The sequence below is a fragment of the Pygocentrus nattereri genome, chromosome 25 (genome assembly GCF_015220715.1).
Source record: "Pygocentrus nattereri isolate fPygNat1 chromosome 25, fPygNat1.pri, whole genome shotgun sequence".
In the NCBI taxonomy this organism is placed as follows: domain Eukaryota; kingdom Metazoa; phylum Chordata; class Actinopteri; order Characiformes; family Serrasalmidae; genus Pygocentrus; species Pygocentrus nattereri.
This window is the reverse complement of record NC_051235.1, coordinates 5,286,748-5,310,556: the sequence shown is the minus strand read 5'-3', so window position 1 is coordinate 5,310,556 and position 23,809 is coordinate 5,286,748. Positions and strand designations below refer to the sequence as shown.

General features: G+C 45.5%; 1 protein-coding gene across 3 annotated transcripts in view; it reads right to left on the bottom strand.

Annotated features, from left to right (window-relative positions):
• crebbpa (CREB binding protein a) overlaps positions 1-23,809 on the bottom strand; it is an 87,435-nt gene that overhangs the window by 46,835 nt on the left and 16,791 nt on the right. For all 3 annotated transcript variants that reach the window (XM_017719716.2, XM_017719714.2, XM_017719715.2), the window contains exons 2-4: positions 18,411-19,084; positions 6,030-6,200; positions 4,831-5,077 (exon numbers count right to left, since the gene is read on the bottom strand). In XM_017719716.2, the coding sequence (XP_017575205.2) occupies positions 4,831-5,077; positions 6,030-6,200; positions 18,411-19,084 (1,092 nt within the window). The remainder of the gene's footprint in view (positions 1-4,830; positions 5,078-6,029; positions 6,201-18,410; positions 19,085-23,809) is intronic.

The following is a 23,809-nucleotide window of genomic DNA, read 5'->3' as shown; positions in this document are numbered from 1 at the left end:
AGCCCAACGTCTCATTGGCGATAGACTCTTGGGCTGTTCACACCTCGCACTAACAACATTTTACGTCAGGTTCCTGCGTTTACTCTGGCCAGCTTCCTTCTACACTAAAATGTGGACCCAGTGCAACCAGATGACCGATGACAGGCTCCCTCACGTAAAAGCGCAACATCGTTTGAATTTTGTTTTCTGAACTCCTGGAGCCACTTAAACTGGTTTATCTCTCCCTCATACTCGGCCCCTTTCGCTATTCTAGAGAGTATTTAAAAGCACAGAAGCCCACCGGCTCTTCACGTCAGGGTGGGTAAAGGACCCCATGGTGTTGAATAAAGAGGAGATGAACTCTGATCATAGGAGGGAAGCAACATCAGCTGATTAACACAGATGTGATCAATGCCGGCCTTTAGAGAACTTTAACTAATGCTAACAGCAGAGAGATGAACAGTCGCCCCCCCTAACAGAGCTGCAGACCCCCGGGATAACTTTACTCTCCGTTTCTGGAGATTTAAATGAGGTTTGAATGGAGGAACATGAGCGTTAAATATCAGACTGAATGTCGTGGGACGGAAAACGACGTCGTGTCTCGACAGACGTGATTCTGTAAGTTTGCTGGTGCAGTTAGTTCAGAGTTCAGCTCCAGTCCTGAAACCCCTGAACTGCATAACTGGGTCTCCTGGTTAAAATTCAGATCAGCTCAAGAACAGCGTAGAGAGCTTCATAGAATGGGTTTCCATGGCCGAGCAGCTGCATCCAAGCCTTACATCACCAAGCGCAATGCAAAGCGTGGAATGCAGTGGTGTAAAGCGCCGCCACTGGACTCTAGAGCAGTGGAGACATGTTCTCTGGAGTGACCAATCACGCTTCTCCGTCTGGCAATCCGATGGACGAGTCTGGGTTTGGCGGTTGCCAGGAGACGGTACTTGTCTGACTGCATTGTGCCGGGTGTAAAGTTTGGTGGAGGGGGGATCATGGTGTGGGGCTGTTTTTCAGGAGTTGGGCTCGGCCCCTTAGTTCCAGTGAAAGGAACTCTTAAAGCTTCAGCACCAAGAGATTTTGGACAATTTCACGCTCCCAACTTTGTGGGAACAGTTTGGGGACGACCCCTTCCTGTTCCAACATGACTGCACACCAGTGCACAAAGCAGGTCCATAAAGACATGGATGAGCCAGTTTGTGGAAGAACTTGACTGGCCTGCACAGAGTCCTGACCTCAACCCCATAGAAAACCTTTGGGATGAATTAGACTATAAACTTCTCATCCGACATCAGTGTCTGACCTCACAAATGTGCTTCTGGAAGAATGGCCATAAATTCCCATAAACACACTCCTAACCCTTGTGGAAAGCCTTCCCAGAAGAGCTGAAGCGGTTAGGTGGGCCGACATGAATAAGATCCCATTCTTAATCCACAGGGTTTAATATCAAGTTCATATGCGTGTGAAGGGAAACGAGTGAATACTTATATATATATATATATATATATATATATATATATATATATATATATATATATATATATATATATATATATATATATATATAAAAATATATAATAGACACACACACACACACACAGTTGTGCTCAAAAGTTTACATATCCCGGCAGAATTTTTGCTTTCTTGGCCTTTTTTCCAGAGAATATGAACGATGACAAAAACATCTTTGCCACTCCTGCTTAGTGGTTGGGTGAAACCATTTATTGTCAAACGAAATCATAACAAAAAACATCCAAATGACCCTGATCAAAAGTTTACGGTTCTTAATACCGTGTATAATGACAGCCTGAAGACTTTTGTGGTAGTTGTGGATGAGGCTCTTCATTTTCTCAGATGGTAAATCTGCCCATTCTTCTTGACAAAAAGTCTCCAGTTCCTGTAAATTCCTGGGCTGTCTTGCATGAACAGCTTGTTTGAGATCTCCCAGGAGTGGCTCAATGATACTGAGTTCAGGAGACTGAGATGGCCACTCCAGAACCTTCACTTTGTTCTGCTGTAGCCAATGACAGGTCGACTTGGCCTTGTGTTCTGGATCGTTGTCATGTTGGAACGTCCAAGTACGTCCCATGCACAGCTTCCGGGCTGATGAGTGCAAATTTGCCTCCAGTATTTGCTGATAACGTGCTGCATTCATCTTTCCTTCAACTTTGACCAAGTTTCCTGTGCCTTTGTAGCTCAGACATCCCCAAAACATCAGCGATCCACCGCCATGCTTTACAGTAGGAATGGTGCTCCTTTCATCATAGGCCTTGTTGACACCTCTCCAAATGTAACGTTTATGATTGTGGCCAAAAAGTTCAATTTTGGTCTCCTCACTCCAAACTACCTTGTTCCAGAAGTTTTGAGGCTCGTCTCCGTGCCGTTTGGCGTATTGCAGGAGAGATGCGCAGTAACGGCTTTCTTCTGCGACTCGACCATGCAGCCCATTTTTCTTCAAGTGCCTCCTTATTGTGCATCTTGAAACAGCCACACCGCTAGTTTTCAGAGAGTCCTGCATTTCAGCTGATGCTATTTGTGGGTTTTTCTTTGCATCCTGAACAATTTTCCTGGCAGTGATGGCCGAAATCTTTGTTGGTCTACCTGACCGTGGTTTGGTTTTAACAGAGCCCCTGATTTTCCATTTGTTAATCACAGTTTGAACACTGCTGACTGGCATCATCAATTCCTTGGATATCTTTCTGTATCCCTTTTCCCGCAGATCCGTTGACAATTCTTTTGCTTTCCCCATGACTCAGAATCCAGAAACATCAGTCGCTGGATGAAAGATGCAAGAGTCTGTCTGGATCCCAGAAACTCACTCAGCTTTTATGCACACACACTGATTACACGCAACTAGATCAGGCGAGGATGTTACCTTTAGTAGACTTTCAAACCCATGTGTGTCAACGTCTGTGCATGTTATCAGGCCAAAATCCCCAGGGTATGTAAACTTTTGATCAGGGTCATTTGGATGTTTTTTGTTGTCATTATGATTTCGTTTGACAATAAATGGTTTCACCCAACCACTAAGCAGGAGTGGCAAAGATGTTTTTGTGTCATCGTTCATATTCTCTGAATTCTGCCAGGGTATGTAAACTTTTGAGCACAACTCTGTACACACATACATACACACACACACACACACACACACACACACACACACACACACACATATATATATATATATATATATATATATATATATATATGCATGCTAACAGATAAAAAAGTAATTAACACTTAATGTGCGTTTATTTTTTTCATCCTTCCATCCTATAATAGAAATGAACCATTTGAAACCAATGCCAACTTGTCCAGGCCGGGCCACCCGGGCCACCAGCAGAATGGCACAAAAGAACGGCTCAAGAGGAAGTAATGGAGGATTAGGAGTCTAGTCCAGGGGCATCCAATCTTATCCACAAAGGGCCGGTCTCATTTCCAACAAAGGAGGACGGGTCACTCAGAGTAAAAACCTGCAGCCACCTCGGTCCTTTGTGGCTAAGATCGGACACGCCTGGCCTACTCAAAGCCCAGATCTGAACCCCACCGAAATTCCACGCGGGAGGCAGAAATGGGCTGCACGAGAGAGAAACCCCCAACACTGCACAGCTAAACGAATTCTACACGGAGAAGCAGGAAAACATTCCTCCACTGGACGTCAGAAACTGGCAGACAAAGAGGGCAGCACCAGCTACTGAAGATAGGCATGTACTTGTTTTTTCAACAGTACGAATCACATCGATTTGTTTTTTAATGCATGTCTGTGAAGGCAAATTTACATAGATTTTCTTTTCATTACATAATGTTTATCTATACATACTGTTCAAATAAAGATCAAATAACGCTATTCCTGCATGTCAAAAACATCCGAGTGTTTTGCTTCTTTAAGTGTATTTTCACATGAACACACACTGATCAGCCTCGTTTCTACCCTCACTGTCCACTTTATCAGCTCCACTTACTGTATAGCTGCACTCTGTAGTTCTACAGTTACAGACTGTAGTCCATCTGTTTCTCTGATACTCTGTTACCCTGTTCTTCAGTGGTCAGGACCCCCATGGACCCTCACAGAGCAGGTACTGTTTGGGTGGTGGGTCATTCTCAGTGCTGCAGTAACACTGACGTGGTGGTGGTGTGTTAGTGTGTGTTGCGCTGGTATAAGTGGATCAGACACAGCAGTGCTGCTGGCGTTTTAAAACACCTCAGTTTCATTGCTGGACTGAGAACAGTCCACCATCCAAAAATATCCAGCCAGCAGCGTCCTGTGGGCAGCGTCCTGTGGGCAGCGTCCTGTGGGCAGCGTCCTGTGGGCAGCGTCCTGTGGGCACTGATGAAGGACTAGAGGATGACCAACACAAACTGCAGCAGCAGATGAGCTGTCGTCTCTGACTTTACATCTACAAGGAGGACTGACAAGGTAGGAGTGTCTAATAGAGTGGACAGTGAGTGGACAGTGTTTAAAAACTCCAGCAGCACTGCTGTCTGATCCACTCATACCGGCACAACACACACCAACACACCGCCACCATGTCAGTGTTACTGCAGTGCTGAGAATGACCCACCACCCAAACAGTACCTGCTCTGTGAGGGTCCATGGGGGTCCTGACCACTGAAGAACAGGGTAACAGAGTATCAGAGAAACAGATGGACTACAGTCTGTAACTGTAGAACTACAGAGTGCAGCTATACAGTAAGTGGAGCTGGTAAAGTGGACAGAGAGTGGAGAAACGAGGAGGTGGTCATGTATGATTGCTGCATGTTTATCTATATGACCACTTTCACTCAAAGCAGAGAAACAGACCTCTAAACTTTCACATCAATAACCTCTAAACCATCAACAAACTCTAAAGCACGGCTCACCCTGGCAGGACTTGCCAGCCTGGCAGTGTGTCATGTGGTTGAGGACGTTCTTCATGGTCCTGCAGTGGGGCAGGGCGCAGGCGCGCACCTCGCCGTTAGCCTGCTCTCGTCGCTGGCACTTGTGGGCATGGAGCAGCAGTACCAGCTGCTGCTGGATCAGCTTCCGCTTCTCCGGGTCCGCCGTGGGGCCGGCAGATACACCTTGACCCCCGACCATGCCCACAGACACCTGCTGCTGCGCCTGGGGCTACACAGACAGACGGACAGAGGGGGAAAGAGAATGACGGGAGAGGGAGAGATTTTTTTCAGTTGCTTCACAATATAGACTGACCAAAATACACAATTTTTTTTGGCATTAGCAAAGACATCACTGGCAATCTACATGCTGCCCGTATCCTAAGGATAACGCAGTTAGTGAATCATCTATCAAACGGAAACTGTTGGCGTTTCATTTTGTAAAAGCCCTCAAATTAACAGAAAGTGTATTTTATGATCATAAACAATGTCATGCTTAGAATTTACTGCTGAAAGGCAAAAATCTTAGGCACTCTTCATATTTTTGTAATAAAAATATAATTTAAAAAATGATTTATTTTACAGTGCACGTCGCTGAAAAGACGCCATCCACGATCCAGTCTCTAGCTCAGATGTGAAGGGCAGGCGGGGTGAAAAGAACAATTCAGCTTCTTTTATTAAGAAGTTTTAAAATGACGATCCTCATGTATTGACTGGAAAGCAGGCCTATACAGCCCCATACGACAACCACCTTCTGACTGAAGCTTATGAAATATGAAAGCTATGAGGAAAAGACTGTTTTTCAGGCTAATCTGAAACACCAAACATTACATTAGGCACAAATGAACTGATTAACGTTTCAGGTTCCTTCCTACCAAACATTTTATACTCGTACAGAGTTTGTGGTGCGAGTTCAAGAACTTTGCAGCTGAGGACTGTTAACGGTCAGGAGTCCCTGAAAGAGTTTAACTAAAATTACTGGCATTTTTGTTTTTTTACCATATAAACTATCGCTGTATAAATTTTTTTAGCTTCTGAAAACTGGTACTGGACACAGTTTATCATCAGTCCTACTCTGTGCACAGCCATTACACCAAAACAGACCACTTCTCTCGCAGAAGCGGAAAAGAAGGTAATTACGCAGTAAAAGGTTGATCAGTGCTAAGACGGTGCTGAACACTCACCATATTTGGCACGCTGCTCACGGTGCCACCCTTCAGATCGGTGGGGAAGGGCGGCAGGCTGTTCTGAAGAGCGGCTTTATTCTGCAGCTGAGCGTTCACACTCGCTCCTGCTAACTGCTGCCCTCCTGCCTGGTACTGGCCAAATGGACTATTGCCCCCGGCCATGCCCATCTACAGAGAGAGAGAGAGAGAGAGAGAGAGAGAGAGAGAGAGAGAGAGAGAGAGACACAGAGAGACACAGAGAGAGAGAGAGAGAGAGAGAGAGAGAGAGACACAGAGAGAGAGAGAGACACAGAGAGAGAGAGAGACAGAGAGAGAGAGACAGAGAGAGAGACACAGAGAGAGAGAGACAGAGAGAGAGACACAGAGAGAGAGAGAGAGAGACAGAGACAGAGACAGAGACAGAGAGAGAGACAGAGACAGAGACAGAGAGAGAGACAGAGACAGAGACAGAGAGAGAGACAGAGACAGAGACAGAGAGAGAGAGAGAGAGAGAGAGAGAGAGAGAGAGAGAGAGAGAGAGAGAGAGAGAGAGAGAGAGAGGGGGAGAGAGAGAGAGAGAGAGAGAGAGAGAGAGAGAGAGAGAGAGAGAGAGAGAGAGAGAGAGAGAGAGAGAGAGAGAGACACATATGAACAAAGTTAAGAGAGTACTGGGCTGCATGCATTGGTTCGAGGTACATGATATACAGCCGAGCTCGTGATTTACTGGCATTAGTTAAACCAACGAACTGTTCCAACGGCGGCAGTAAGTAAATCCAACATCTCCTAAATGGTAACTTTACAGCAGAAAACACTTGACGTAAAATAAAAAGATTTTAGTCCACTTATCATAAGAAGCAGGCATTTTTAATTCTTATTTTATTCTTTATTTATAATTCTTTATATTATTTTTTGTGAAGGACAGTTTACACTGATCTTTCATATAATATTAGAAGTACTGAATATTTTCTGTTAACTGCTTGGTTATTCATTTCTTTCCCTGTTACTTTGTTCCTGAGTGCCTCATTCTCCCCCTTTGCTGCTGTAACACAGATTGTCCTTGTTGTGCGACTGTCCTTTAAATTTTTTACATAAATTAAATAATAAAAAACAAGATACAAAGGATTTTCCAAAAGCAACTACATGGACGTCCATTCGCCATCATGTAAAACCTGAAAACCCCGGCCAGCTTAAACCATCTTCCAGTTTGGCTCAGTCAGCAGCTTCAACAGGAAATATTTAGCACATGTACAGTCAAAAGCAGCCGATACAGTAAAAAACAAAACATAAAAAAAAATTTAAAAAGTCCCTGGTTTAAAGTCTGCCAACGTTTACTAAAGAAAAAATTACAGCTATATTTTTCTCCAAAACAGCAACATATGAACCCTCACATGCAATAAAACGCACAACAAGGTGGGGGTGGGAATCTCAGAGGCTGCGACGCGATGATTAAACAGTTGCGTCTGTTTCCTATACAAGATCTCCGTTCTCACTGGGTGAGGACGTGGTACTTATAAAGCAAAGTATTTATGATCTATAATGACTTCACTTCCAATATACTTTATTAATAAAACATCGCTGTGTCAGCAAAATAACAGGCCAAAAGCCCTGGTTCTGAGAACTGGCGCGCAGACTGCCGGTCACACAGCCACGCGGTCTCGCCGAGCTGGTCGAGAACAAGGCAGACAGATTCACGACGGACATGGAGACGACCCGACTTCTCATTCAGAAGCAGCACAGCTGGATTCCTGCCATGTTAAATCTGCAACGAGAGACTGTCAAACGCTAAAAAGTCGGAAAGCTGAAGTCGCATCTCTTTCAAATTTCCCCATTCCGCCTTAAATGGTGCCGCATCTACATTCTGGAGCCTCAGGCAGAATTTAAGGTGGAACAGGAGAATTCGAACAAGAAGCTGGCGAATAAGAAGCGACTTCAGCCTCGTGAAACAGCTGAACACACAGAGAGACACAGAGAAAATATTCAACTTCTTAGGAAAAGTGGAGACGGGAGGGAAGCGGCTACAGCAGAGCAGAGCATTTTTAGCCTTTACTAGGACGTCAATACGCAGTGGACATTAAACGCTGCGGCTGCCAAGGTGGTCTGACTTTGCTGAAAGGACAAAATGGCTCTTAACATTTGGGCTGCGACTCCTGACCTAAGCTGGCTTTTAACGCAGAGCCGGTCAGATTCCTCGCTCATCCAGTGCTGGTTCTGTTACGTGTCGTCAGACTGTGCCTGCACTTCCGCACCTCCAAGCTCCGCCTTCTGCGTTTCGTCAGCATTATAAATGAAATATTTAGACGGCTGATTTGACCGACTCAGAATCGTTCACATCCACATCGCGATGCATCCAAGAATCGATCCCCCCCCCACCCCTACAACAAAGCATCAGCAGCAGACTCGGAGAAAGCCCACTGACTAAAGCCCCTATAGGCGGAACGGCAGCTTCACACGCCTATAGCATCTTCTCTGGAGAGCCTGTGGCGCGGCTCATGCTCTGCAGTGGCTGAGCTGTTGGCAGGGAACATTTTCTTCTCCATCAGACAGGAGCCCGGTCTTTAATACCCCTCCTCCTCCTCCTCCTCCTCCTTTCGTTCATCCACTCGCAGCTACTTCTCCTCCCCCTCCTTCTATCCCTCCCTCAGCGCTGAGCTCCAGCAGCACGCCGGCCGCTCGCTCTCCTGTGTTGACATTGCTCCAGCAGACCAGATAAAAGAGCCCAGCTGAGCGCCACACGCACCGCCACCCCTCGGCTCGCTCCCTCACTCCATCACACACACACACACACACACACACACACACACACACACACACACACACACACACACAGGAGGAGAAGCTAAACGCTAGAGCACGCCCCCTCCTTCTCCCCCTCTGTGCTTACTCATTCACATACGGATTTGCTGCTCTCTCTCTCTCTCTCTCTCTGGTCGAGGGCTGTAGCTTCTGCTGCTCTACAGAGAACAGAGCTACGAGTCATTCACTCAAGCAGCGCTCAGCCCTCCACTTAACCACTAGGACTATGAGACACAGCCAAAAATCCTATCGCAATACATTTCTTAAGGAGGCACCAACACCCGTTTTTCCAGACTGAGCACAAATACGTCGCTGCTGTTGGGAAGAAAAAGAAAATCCTTATATTTCCATTTTTGTCGTTTGTTTTTGACGATTTGAAAACGCCTGCTGTTCTTACATTGGGTGTAAATTTCATTCGTCTGGTTCGACTTGCACTGAGAGTAAAGCAGGTTTTTCCTTCTCCTGTAAAGTTTCCGTTCTGGAGATGCGAAACTTTGTTCCGATGACACTTGTTTTTTAAATACTCATTTAAGTACTAAATACCAATTAAGATACTAGCTGATTTTAAATGACGTGCATTAGCTATTTTATCTCAGTTACACTGGATCGAGCAGCACTGCAGTGGAGAACAGAGGGCTTAATGTTTAATTTAGGAAAAAGCTGTGAGTAAAGTATGTTTCATAGTTTTGATCCTCATCGGTCTCAACAAGATACTACAGCACAGGAATCGCACCCGAGGGCAAGGCATCCCAGGAGCTCTTGAATCAGGTTTCGCATTTTATTGGAGTCTTTTGTTGGTCAAGCTGTAGTTGAATATCCTTTAAAGCACACACAATGACAACGTTTTCTTCTGTGAGTCTCACTGAGTAAACGGTGGATAAACAAAGCCTACAATTTATGTATTCGCACTGCTAATGCTCTATCCACGCCACCAAACACAGCACCTACACATGGCCCTGATAAATCCGCACCACCACCACCACCACCACCAAGCAGCCTTTCTAACATGTACTGAAGTTAAAGCAGGCAGTGATGCAGCTGGTGGGATAATAGTCTCTTCAGCTTTTCTAAAATAAACACCATATTGACATTTATGCCTTTTTATTCTACACAGTCAGAGTAAAGTCGCACATACGGACTTCAGGTGTCAAACCCAGGCCTTTCCGCTTCAGTGCTGTCTACACGTTTCCCTGTACTGGTTTAAAAACGGTAAAATCGCACAGCGAGTCCCTGACAGGAACAAACCAACGCAGAATGTTTAAAGCGATCACGGCCCTTGTTTCCAAGCACGACGATGCCAGTAACACCTGGCTGGGTGAGCAGACCCTTGCGTTCATAAGTATGGCAGCGTACACTCGGATTACATCGCGTGGGATCAGGTGGCATCAGACGTTGGTATCGGGATCTTTTTACAAGTACCGCACGAGCAAATGAGCAGACTGGGCCGATACCTGATACCAGTATGAGTATCAATGTACCTCTAACATTTATGTAAAATAATTACAACATACACAGATAATTTTACACCATCAAAATAGACAAAACCCATTTTTACTCTCCACAATTAACACTAATTAATTAATAGCAAGCAAACCCCACTATGTGCTGCTGAGAGTGAATGGCTACGTCCACATTTCCAGGCTGAAGCGGCACTAATCAGATTTTTTGCCCTAACGTGACTCAGATCTGATGTTTTCAGAGCTGTGTGGACACAAATCTGACCCGAGTCACTTTCCTATGGCCGGATTCCTAAGGTCCTAGACCGGATATGTATCCGATTCGCGGCCGTGAGATCTTAATGTGGCGCTCCGATCGGAATATCGTGTCCTTTTTATCCCACTGCGAGTGCGCCATCATTCAGCGTTACCATGGCAGCAGCGCCGCTCTAATAATGAAGCTGAGAGCTGATCAGAGTTAATGATCTTCCACGCGAAGCTCGTTCAGCTCGTTAGTTTGTGCTGATGAGGCAGTGATTCACTCATGTGACGTTAGAGAGTAGGATGTGGTCTTGAGTAATTTCAGGACGCCGGTTCATCACATTGATGATGGATTTGAGTCACCTAAACGAGTGTGAACGAGAGTCAGAGAGATCGGATATGAGCAAAAATAAATAAATAAATAAAAGTCTAATGAGAGCAAAGTGAACGTAGCTTTAGCAAACAAAAAGCACCAGATTAAAAAATGACATTAACTAAAACTTGAATCAACAATCGTAAAAAATGTCTGATGTGTGGGCGGGCATAATAAGCCTTCATTCGTTATGTTGGTGTGTTTGTTTCCTTATTTACTATTCAAACTTCATTTGTTAACTTTTTAGGCCACAACTGAAGTCCTGAATTTACATTTCACTTTTATTTACCCAAACATCGTCAAAAACCAAGAAAACAGCAGTTACTTAACGGCCATGACTGAGAAGTTTATAATAAAAACAACCCCCAAAATCGTTAACTACAGGCTAAAAACAGCCACATGCTCCTCACAATTTTGCAAGGTCAAAATGTTTCTCTGATAAACTAAAACAAGATCGGGTAATGAAGGACATTAAAATGGCAAACATCCAAATAAAGTGAAAAAGCAAACACGCATTCATTTGTCTGGCTTTAATCTCGACTGCTGAAGAAAGAGCACCTCATTTATTCGCTTCCCTAAGGAGACGGAGACCAGAGGGCAGCTAACGGGCTGAACTGATTTCTACGTATGAGCAAGTTTAATTCGCCTACCAAAGAGATTCCACCTGTGATGGAACCGGACTTTATAACGCATTTAGTAAATAAGCTGAACTAATTTGGGGGGGTAGGGGATGAAAAACAGCTAAACAAAGGCTTTAAATAGAGTCACGCCCTTGTGTGAAGACCAGCCACAGTCCAGTCAGTTTCATTCGTCTCACTGGACACCGGACGTTTACAGCATATCTTTGGGACGTGCTCCATTTAAAAGGATGTAAATGTTTATAGCTGTTTGTTTCAAATAGAAAACTGCAATATTGTTGATTTAAAAAAAAAAAAAAAAAAAAAAAAAAAAAAAATGCACTTAGTTTTATAAACACTGGGCCTCACTCACCAACCGATCTTACATTTCTTCTTAAAACCCACTTAACGCAGTTTTCACGAAGATTCAGACCTTCGCCGTTTTCTTTTCTGGGGATCTACACACGAGCAAGCGGGTGCGAACAGCTCTGTGGTTTAAGGACAACTCACTTTTTCTTCAGACCTTTCTCAAGAGCAGATCTGGGGAAAAATACATTTAGGAACATGTTGGCGAACGAAGCCCATTAGGCCTGAATGTTTTAGACACGAACATCATGAAACGTATACGCCATCGTTTTTACGGCAGTATTGAAAACGAGTGCATTTCAGTGCTCGTTCAGAAACGATAGATTTCCGTAATTACCGTTAGGCTGCGTTCACACAGCAGGTAGAAGTGGCCCAAACCCAATCTTTTTCTTCATATGTGACACAGATGTGCGTCTGTGTGAACAGATAAACACACTAAATCAGACGCTTTCAGTTCTGATTTCAGACGCTTTTATGAGTGGTATTGAAATTCGACCCGTATCTGATCTGCGGCTACGCGGCTCTGAACAGCCGGACCAGAACTCATGCAGCTTTTACGTCAACCCAACCCCAGATTCGTCATTTCGCGCTGCTGAGACGCAGAAGCCCTTAGGCTGTTGTTTCTGTACTAAAAATCAGAAGGCACTCGCCGCAACTGCTCTGCGTTTGAAGGGATTTTGAAAGAGATGTGGAGAACGAGGCTGCAGAGCCAAAGACAAGTGAAGAATCAGAGGAACGAGAGCCAAAGAAGGGACCGTGTCCAAATGTGCCTTTGTTGGAGCTCGAACACACTCTGGGTGATGAGCTCAGCTGTCAGTCAGTGAAACTTCAGGATGGCTCCTGCGATGCTGGTGAAGGCGAAGCTGATCCCGCTGGAAGCGACTGGCGTTCGTTGCCGGTTGTGTTTGTTTACCTCTGTATGAGCGGCGTGAAGCAGTTCTATTGCACATGTGGGTTCAGACTGACGTCCATACAGATCACATTTAAAAGTCATTCTTAACAGCCAACACCACATTGATCTGATGAGAAAATCAGACTGGGCCACTTTTACCTGCTGTGTGAGTATTTTACCACCAAGGTCTAGTCACGGCCTCAGCACTGCTCCTACTCGCTTGGCATTCTCAGATGAAAACCAAGTGTAGATTTGTTGGCTGACACCAGTTACGTAAAACCGCATACGTCATACAAGATCTTCTGATGGCCTTTATCTAACACCGCCACGCTCCTGCACACAGAAACATGAAAAAGGGGAAAGAGGGGGACCCCCGATGTGTGTTGGTATGCACACAGACAGAAACAGGCGTGAGAAACTCCAGCAGATCTCTGATGTGGTGGGAGCAGTGAGCGAACAGTGAGAGAAAGACACACAGAACGGCTTCCTATCGATTTCCTGTGAAACCACAGCACCGTCGGCTGAAAGGTAAACACGGCCTCTCGGTGCTACACACAAACAATCCGACAATACTACAGCCAAGCCCCAGGCCTCAGGACAGCTGCTCGCAGGCAAGTACACATTACGTGGAGTCTGGTGTTGCCATAAGGCCTGATTCACGCCACCGCAGCTGTGAAGATAAATAACGATCACAATTTTCATGATAAAAATAAAAAAAATCAATTACCAACTGTCCTGCACAGCCCATGACGACTCAGCCAACACTCGTGTCCTTATGATCCCAGAGAAAGTCAATCAAGAGCATCTGAAATCGGTTGTTATGCACACAATGAACATTTGTATTAACTGTTAGAGCGTCAGTCTTTTTTTAAAGGAATGGAGAGGCGAGTACTGAGAAAGTCACTAGTTAGTACTAAACAGCTCATTTAAATATTGTCCGCACTGCATTATCTTCTTCATATCAGAACAAAGTGCTACAGTCAGCCCTACATATTTACAGAAAAATAAAACCATAAATAAAGTCAATAATGTCAAGTGTTTCTGATAATATTCTGAATTAAATACAACGGAGGCACAAATCCAGATTTTTTAAGTAGTTTGTTTCAGTAGGGTCTGAATTTCAGTGCAGGATTGTGGGTATTGCACAGTTTCAGAGATCCTGCCGTTCTGCAGACGTTTACAAAAATGTTTATTAACATTCAGTCAACATTTGCACCAGGATGACTTCTGCTCTGGACAACACTCGCTCTCTCCCTCTATCCACGAGCCTATGAACACTCTGCTGCTGCAGAACGTCTCGCCAACGTTTACCGACGGGTTTCAACGACGTGGAAAGCAAACATGGACGTTAATCTACATCATCTTAAGCGGAACCTGCTCAGAAGAAAACGGCAGAACACGGAAGGGCGCAAACAGCAGTGCTGGCGATGTCAGCGTTAACAGTACTCATCCTCAGGATCCTCCGTCAGGTAACAGGAACACTGTGCTGCTGCTGCTTCACCTCGCTAAAGAAGTTTCAGGCCAACCGGGTCAGAACATTTCTGTGACTCGAGCTCAGCATCAGTGAAATGAGCTGCTCGATTTGTAAAATGTACAGTGCTGCGCCTTTTACCAGTCGACGTTACAAACCGTCAGCTTTAAGGTGCCACTCAGACGGCGATTCTCATACCGCAGCCTTGAAAAGAAAGCGTGAGGCAGATTCGGCACAGAATGTGATGGCTAAAGCTACTGAAGTTGCCCAGTTGCAGTGTGAGGAGGAAACAAAGGGGCTTCTCAAAACTGCCTACTTTATAGCAGAAATGAACGGGCTAATTTAATTTTGTCATCTGGTTAAATTCATGAAAGGGCCATCTAAAACAATCGTAGTGAGAAACCGTCTTCAGAGTGAACTGCATCTTCTCAGAAAGCCTCCGCTACAAGTCCAAGACCTTTACCTTAATCTTAAAGGACGCAAACTCAAATGACTGCACTCGGCCGGCAAACTGAACACGCTCGGTCCTTCTGTACGAGCTCACGGCATCAGGTGGAGGTTTTATAGCGCCCCTTGCTGTAACGCTCAGAATGCAGCTTGCGGCGGTTATGAAATGCATCGTGACGCATTTATGAACGTGACGACGCGTGAAACCCCGTCTGCGTCTACGTTCGATCCCTTGTATGAAGTATAACTCGGACCTTAAGGTTGGGTGGAATATTTTTCATCTCCAAAAACCAGACGAGCGTCACTCCAGCGGGTCCCATGGACAGAATCTGGCGCAAAATCTGAGCCCAAACTTGATATGAACCTTTCGTAACCACTTTTCTGTTTTCCTCCCTTCAGTCAGAAATGATGCTTAACTGAGCAAATCAGATTTTATCTACTGTCCAAACCCTTGAGGATTACCTGAACTAGATTAGGAACCATACTTTTTAGTTACACCTTATACAAGTGCAGAAATAAAATACTGGAATTTAGGCAGAGCGAGGAATTCCAGTCTATTCCGCTGGGTGTGCAGAGATTATGGAATTAAGATTACTGACATCACACTGTCCTGTGTGGACGTGGACCTGTAACTGATAAACTACAGAGAAGTATTTCATTTCGACTGGGTGGTCCTGTTTTAATCAGCGTGGCTTTTCTAGCCTTTACAGTAGCTTTAGCGGCCGGAGCCTCACAGACCAATCACATGCGCTGTAAATATCACGTGACGCCACTCAGCCAATCAGATCTGTCCATTACGATGAGCACTGAGACTCGAGTCAGTGACGCTCACACAGGGGAGGGGCGAGGAGAGAAACAGCAGTCAGAGGAGAAAGTGAGTCAGAGGGAAGTTTTTCCACATGACGGCTGTAAAAAGAGAAACTGCCAGTAAATGTTGTTGAAATCTGACTGAACTGGACTTTATTAGGTTTGATATTCAGCTGTTACTGTATAAGATGCTGATATTCCTGCTCGGCTACTTCAGTAAACAGTATACGGCACCGAGTCGTGATGCAAGTTAGACACTGAGGTTCCGGCCCTTTGCTTGAGGATATGTTCTCTAATTGGACCTTATTTAATGCAATTAAAACCCCGGCTAAAGAGACTGTTTATTTAAGGTGGAAAAGACAGGAGGAAGCTCTGCATTCGTTTTGGATTATAACACTGGGTTCATCTGGAATTCAACCTCGAGATGTTTGGCATTCAAACTGCGAAAGCTGAACTCCTGGCAGAGCGTTCTGCTAAGGGTGGCGGGATTTGCTGCCGGTCTTCCGCACACAAGAGCAGGGCAGTAGATTTGAGCACCACACATACACAACTGAACTCACAGGTGTCCCCAGCCTTTTGCAAAGCTCAGAGTGACAAATTATACCGGCGTACTTTGCGGTGAAAACGCACACAGGTTGGCAGGTCTGCTATATTTACTACAGTAGAAGGAATCTGGCTCCGACAACACACTCAAATACCTACGTTCACATTTCCAGGCTGAAGTGGCAAAAACCCGATTTTTTGCCCTAATGTGACTCAGATCTGGTGTTTTCAGGGCTGTGTGGACACAAACCTGATCTTTTCAAATCCGACCTGAGACACTTTCATATGTGGTCCTAGATCAGATACGTATCCGATTCGTGGCCATGGGACCTTAATGTGACGCTCAGATCGGAATTCATGTGCTTTTATCTTCACTGTGCATGTGGCCAATCAATCAGCGTTACCATGGCAACAGCGGCGAACAGACGTTAAAGCCTGTAAACGGTGGAAAAGCAGCTCGTCTCTTTTCTCCTCCGTCTGGCTCTAATAACGAAGCTGAGAGCTGATCAGAGTTAATGATCTTCTCAGCGAAGCTCGTTCTGCTCGTTAGTTTGTGCTGATGATGCAGTGATTCAGTCACGTGACGCTACTGAGTAGGAGGAGCTCATGAGGTCAGTTCAGGAGCCGGTTCATCACATTAATGACCGATCTGAATTGTGTCAGATTAGATTTGAGCAAAAAGGCTTGTAATGTGAACGTAGCTCTAAAGCCTAACAGTCCAATTATTTAAGCTCGGCACACAGTCCATTCCTGCAGGCACCAAACTATTTGCATAAACACAAACATCCCCAGCCTTATTTTTCCTTCTCTTCCTTTCAGCTCCAGACTTGTTTAGCTTGAGCTCTGTAACCTGTTTAGCACCGCCACTGTGGTCACATTTATCGCTGGCTTTATACAAAGCAGGCAAAGTTTATGAGGGGTATGAAATGCCATTAATCACTAATTAACCAATTAAGGGCAATAAAGAAAACAACTAGGCAGTGAAGTGTAGGAGTGAGCAATATAACAACACTGTGACAAAACACATCGCATTAAGCAACAATACCCTTTTCTGTGCATAACACGGATATCATTACCAAGGAGAAGAACGCTGGCCAACTGCACGTTTCTTCTGTCTGGTTCAGCTGGATTTAGTGCAGCGCGGTATTTTTAAATCATTTTTTATGCGTATCTAATGCCGCGTTCACACAGCAGGTAAAAGTGGCCCAAACCCGATCTTCTTCTTGTGTGTGTCTCTCCGACAGTGTGAAATGATAAACACACAAAACTGACATTCAATTCTGATTCGAGACGTTTTCATATGTGGTACTGAAATCCGATCCTCATCTGCGGCAGTGTGACTCAGTCTGAACAGCCAGATCAGACTTCATGAGACTTTTAGGCCAGTCCAACTCGACATTCGTCATATTTTCACGCTGCTGAGACTCAGAAACATTTAGGCTGATGTTTCTGTACCAAAAAACTCGGAGACTCATCGCAGCCGCTCCGCGTTTGAAGAGATACGGCCGAACGCGGCCGAACGCGGCTGGAGGAGACCGAAGCCGCAGTGTCAGAGAATAGTTTAAAAAATCTGAGGACACGAACCAAAGAAGTATCCATGGTCGCCTAACGTGCCCGTTTTACGGCGAATTCGAACACATTCTCTTTCGTTTCAAATGTTTGGAGATTAGACAAGCAGTAACTCGTGCGGCACCGATACCGAATGTGCGCCTGTATCAACGCCGACACCAGCACTAACACAGTACCGGTATCGGTGATGAGGACACAAGCGTTCTCTTACTGTTCAGTTTGGAACAATAAAGATACTTTACATTTACTTTTGTTAAACCTAAAGGTGAATCAGGTTGGACAGAGTTAGTACTGGTGACAGGACTTTGTATTGGCCCATACTAAAGGATCAGGTATCGGAAGGGGAAAAGTGTCATCAATGCATCTCCAGCAGTCGCTAGTCTACCTATTCTCAGTTAAGTCTACCTCGACAAATCATCCTCAGGGGAGAAGAGTGCTGCATACCAGCCAACAAAGCCATCAGCACCTGCTACTGATGGCTGCACTAGAGTTACCTCATCTGAAGGTGCAGTTCATCAAGCTTTATTAAACACGAGAACCTACCAGTTTTAAAGTGAACAAAAGCTCTTTTTCTTTTTTAATGTTTTCTTCTCCATTTATCAACTCTTACAGACACGTGGCAGAACATGCACCACTCAGAACAGAGGCTGCATTTCTAGGCTGTATATGAAGGACCCTTCACTTTGGAGCGGCCTTCCATGACATAGCGGCCGAGAAATGCAGCCTGGCTTTGGAGCGCAGCTGATCTGAATCCTGTAGGCTCTGAAAGGGGTGTGTAATTAAGCCTTCAGCAGAAAACAGGCAAACCAAGCCGTCTCACTCACCTTGTTCAGGTTGCTGGCCTGTTGAGCGTTCATGCCCATCTGTTGCGCCCCCTGCGTTAGAGTCTCTGCCAGCACACTGCCGGCTCCGCCTGGTGCTGCTCCAGCTGCTGCCACAGAAGCCCCTACAGAAGGCGCCCCCTGCATGGCAGGGTTCTGGTACTGCATCCCTGCTCCGCCCCGGCCACGCCCGGCTGGTCCCAGAGTTCCATTGATCACTTGACCCTGCTGGGCACTCGCGTTTTGTCCCATCATGCCATGCGGCTGGGCGTTGCTCAGCATAGTCTGGTTAAAGCCAGTGCTGAGCCCCATGCCGGCTGCCCCTGCGGCGTTACCCTGCGTGCCTGCGCCCCCCCCTGGCTTTTGAGTCTGTGAAGGATGTGAGGGAGACCCCTGGCCCATGGGGCTCTTCCCCAGCGCTCCCAGCTGTGCCCCCATGCCACTGGGTGTAGGACTGGCTGAGTTCAGGCCTGCGGACAGGTTTGCGCTGCTGCCGGCCCGGAGGAGCTCAGAGAGCTGCTTGTGTTTGGCCGCAGCATCGGGCACCAGACCTCCCGTACCTGCCCCGCCGCCATTGGAGGGCATGGTCATCAAACCCAGGTCTCCATTAGGACCATTGGGAATCAGCTCATCTGGAAGATTACTCTCCAGGTCATCCCACGACAAGGAGTTTAGCTCTGAAAGAGAGACAGGGAGGGGGAAAAAGGAGGCATGTGCATGTTAGAATGCGAAACCATGTCCACACTAAAGCTGGTCAAGGACATTTAACCTGTGATCTATAAGCTTTGCCTTATTCACACACGCAGCCCTTAAACGGCATTTATACTCTCAGCATCCAAATCAGCCAGGAACGCCCAGTAAACAGGATGTTCCACTCTAGGCATGAACAGCTAACAGCTCTCATTTCAGATCTACTGCCTTCACATTAAAACTCGACTGTAAAGAAAGAAAGAAAAAAAAAAGGGCAAACATTTTTTAAATGGAGGCACGGTAGATATTTTTCTGGCTTCCCTCAAACAAACAAAACACACTCCTGTGGCATTTTCACTCACAAATGCAACAAAAAAAAAAAAAAAAAACCTTGCAAAAACGAAAGCGGAAGAAACCAACTTCACCGGCTGTAACCGAGACATCATTTCCTGGTACTGCATGAGCTTCTCTTCATACAGGAATATATCCCAGGAATTACATCCCAGGAATTACATAAGGTCTTGTGTAGATAAACTGCCATATCATCATGTTCACACTCACCCATTCCCATTTAATCACCACTAAACTCAAATTCCCTCGGGAAATTCACTTTTTTTTTTTTAAGTCTCTCTCTGTCTGTCTCTCGGTCTGTCTCTCTCTCTCTCTGTCTCTCTGTCTACACACACACACACACACACACACACACACACACACACACACAAAAGTTTTAGGCATCTGAGCAAATGTGTAAACAACGTACCTCAGCAGTGAGTTCATCACAATATACATTAGAATAAAGTCGTATTCATAATTCAAATAAACAGAAAAACAATAAAAAGTAACGAGAATTTCTCGGGTCCATATTTTTCCTGGACACCTTCACAGCCGCCACAGAGACTCGTTAATATCATCAATTACATCAGGAGCTCAATTTACTGAGCACTGATTGGTCAAACCAGGAGCTGCTTTATAACTACATATAATACTGGGTAAACACACACCCCAACATCCAGAAAATCACACACACACACACACACCCCAACATCCAGAAAATCACACACACACACACACACACCCCAACATCCAGAAAATCACACACACACACACACACACACACACACCCCAACATCCAGAAAATCACACACACACACACACACACACACACACACACACCCCAACATCCAGAAAATCACACACACACACACACCCCAACATCCAGAAAATCACACACACACACACCCCAACATCCAGAAAATCACACACACACACACCCCAACATCCAGAAAATCACACACACACACACACACACACACACACCCCAACATCCAGAAAATCACACACACACACACACACACACACACACACCCCAACATCCAGAAAATCACACACGCACATAAAATGAAATAACCCTCTACAGAAGGTCGTCATTTCCCTGTAAATGTTTTAAAACCAAATAATGACACTGTCATCATTAATTTCCTTCCTACATTTCACATCAAACATGTATCAGCGAGAAGCTGGGATGAATAATTTGGGTAAAATGTCAGGATTTTTCTGACCAATATTGTGACTGATTTAATTGTGATTTTCTTAGTTAAGACTTTTCCAGTTCAGACGGGTTCGAGGAGTCGGCGGCGAGTCTGTACTTCGGTGGTACTTCGCTCTGCACTGTAGTCTTTACTTGTACGTGCGGCTGCAGCGATGAACGTACGTACTGCTAAAGTATTTCCAAGCCCATGTGGTGACATCCTTCACAGAAATATGCTCGTTTTTAAATCTCAGCGCTGAGAGACTGAAGATCTCAGGCATCCAATGCTGGCTTTTGTCCTATCCAGATTCCCCGAATTCTTTGAAGACGAGCACCACTGAAAGTGAAATATCTAAAGCCTTTGCATTCACGCTGATCTTAAATGGTTGGATGCAACACGTTTAAGGTGTTTTTTGAACATTTCACAACGTTTTAAACCTCAAACCGCCTTTGGAACTTGTTGCACATCAGTTTCTGAGCATATATTCACACAAACTTTAAAGACGTACGTTTTTGTTTAAATACAGACCGAAACGGATTTATAAACGTCTGCTTTGGTGATTTTACACGCATTATTTGTAACTGAGGTTTGTAGGTAAAGCTCTATATTTGACTCTGAAACTGACTCCAGATCAGAGGTCATCCATACCCACCCCAGAGCTTAGTGTCCACACTCAAGCACTAAGAAAAAGGTGATAAAGACGCCAAAAACAGCGCCCGTGACAAAACGCACTGGCTGAGCGACCTAAACAAAACCAAGAAATACTAAAGTTTCCTACAAATCAACTCCGGCTTCTGATGAAATTACCTACTCGGGGTTCATCCAGCAGCTAATTTGCTGAGACAAATTAATTAAAAAGGTGTATTTAAGGACATTTACTGAAGAAAGGTGTCTTTCTCTTGTGAATTCTAATTAAAAGATGCATAAATCCCTGAAGCAACATCTCGGCGTAACATCTCAACCATCCATGACTAAAGGGAAAGACATCCACAGCAGAGAGAGCAGGCGGTTTATGCGCATCTTCCCCTGCACGGAGAGTGGGAGGCGGCTCCTCTACAGACACTGCCTTACAAACTGCATGGAGGCACGTAAACAGAAATGCACAACAACCACCCAACCAATTAAATCACGTTACTGACCAAATGTCAGGGCATGTATACCTGTACAGAGGTCAGGCGTAACGTTCTGACCACCTCCTTGTTTCTACACTCACTGTCCACTTTATCAGCTCCACTTACTGTATAGCTGCACTCTGTAGTTCTACAGTTACAGACTGTAGTCCATCTGTTTCTCTGATACTCTGTTACCCTGTTCTTCAGTGGTCAGGACCCCCATGGACCCTCACAGAGCAGGTACTATTTGGGTGGTGGGTCATTCTCAGCACTGCAGTAACACTGACGTGGTGGTGGTGTGTTAGTGTGTGTTGTGCTGGTCTGAGTGGATCAGACAGCAGTGCTGCTGGAGTCTTTAAACACCTCTGTGTCCCTGCTGGACTGAGAATAGTCCACCAACCAAAAATATCCAGCCAGCAGCGTCCTGTGGGCAGCATCCTGTGACCACTGATGAAGGACTAGAGGATGACCAACACAAACTGTGCAGCAGCAGATGAGCTGTCGTCTCTGACTTTACATCTACAAGGTGGCCTGTTATGGCCTGAAAATGAGCAAAGGCCAAATAATCTGAGGTTGAAACAATAATAATAAACTGCGTAGTTTTTCTTTGGTAAACACTGAAAACAGGTCCCACAGCTAATAAAACGGCAGGGGGGGGCAGTAATAATAAAACTGTCCACATTTCAGAGTAAAACACACATTTGTCTTGGTATACATGATGATTTCCATAGGTTTCTACTGATTTTTGTGTTACTGTAGCTAAAAAAATACTACAGCTAACCCTAACCTCAGTATCCAAAAGGCAATTTTTCTGCTCTTCCTAAAAAAAATCCTAATTGTGGTCAAAATAACACGACCAGAAAATGTGCTCACTAGAGCAAATCTTTCATATAGTCCCATCATATCGAAGACACTGGGGTCCTCACAAGTATAGCAGTGCAAAAACGAACACACACACACACGGAGCTGGCCAGCAGGTGCTCCATACAAGAGGGACTCGAGAGGGGATCATCCCTTTCTCTTTTATCGCTCTTACACATTCACTCGCTCGCTAACACCCCCCTCCCTCCCGCTACTCTCACTCATTCACACTCTCCCCCTCGTCTCTCCATCTCAGTGCTGAATCACTCTTCAGCCGAGTACTCGGGACTCGAAGCGCACACATTCAGCTCTCTGACAGACAGACCCGCACACAGCTGTCTCACTCCGCCCCTCAGCCCCCTCTCCCAGCTCCTGGAGCAGAGCCAGCAGGCACAGCATTGTTTTGGTCTTTCTGGAGCACAGCGAAGCTCCGCGCCTCAGTGGGGGGAAAACCTCTGATGAGACTGTAGAGATTCCCTCTTTATTCCTGCCTCTCCAGCAGTCTAACAGCCCTCTACACGCTTTAAAGCAGTCATCTAAGGTAGGAGGCACCACATACATAATACTGGGGGTTTCATGTCTGGCTGTGATCCTTTTATTACAACAAGAGGGCTGAACTCTCGACAGGAGAACAGATCAAATGACTGAAACCACATCAGCTCGTTACTGCAGAGTTCAGGCTGTTATTACACACTGGCTTTCATTGTTTACAAGCTCTGTACAATTAGTCTAAGGCCCAATCCCATTTCACCCCTCGCCCTTAGGCCCGTTTTTGTGCATTCCCGTCTAGGAGTGCGGTGTCCTGACTCTTGGGATAGAGGGGCAGGGTGAAGTGCTTGGGCTACATGGCCCTCCAAACGGAGGTTTTTCAGAGACTCGGAGAGGAGCTGAACTTTCCCCTCCTCTGCTGTCCCTGCAGACGGGTAGGGTCGCCTACAGAGCGGCACCAGTAGCTGTTAATGAAGTGCTGCTCTTTTATATGAGGGTCCTGTTATGTATGGCAAGATTTCAACCACGACCCCTTGTAACTCCGTTTAACTCAGAAAACGAGGGGTCGGGGTGAACAGAAGAAATGGAATTGGCTCTAAATAGTCTGTCATTCATGCATGCAGTTGTTCGGTGCTCTGGAAGCGCTGACCATACTGATGGTCATCACGACACATCGTATCACCCATCACTACAGGACCTGTGCTTTTCCAGGACTCTAAGC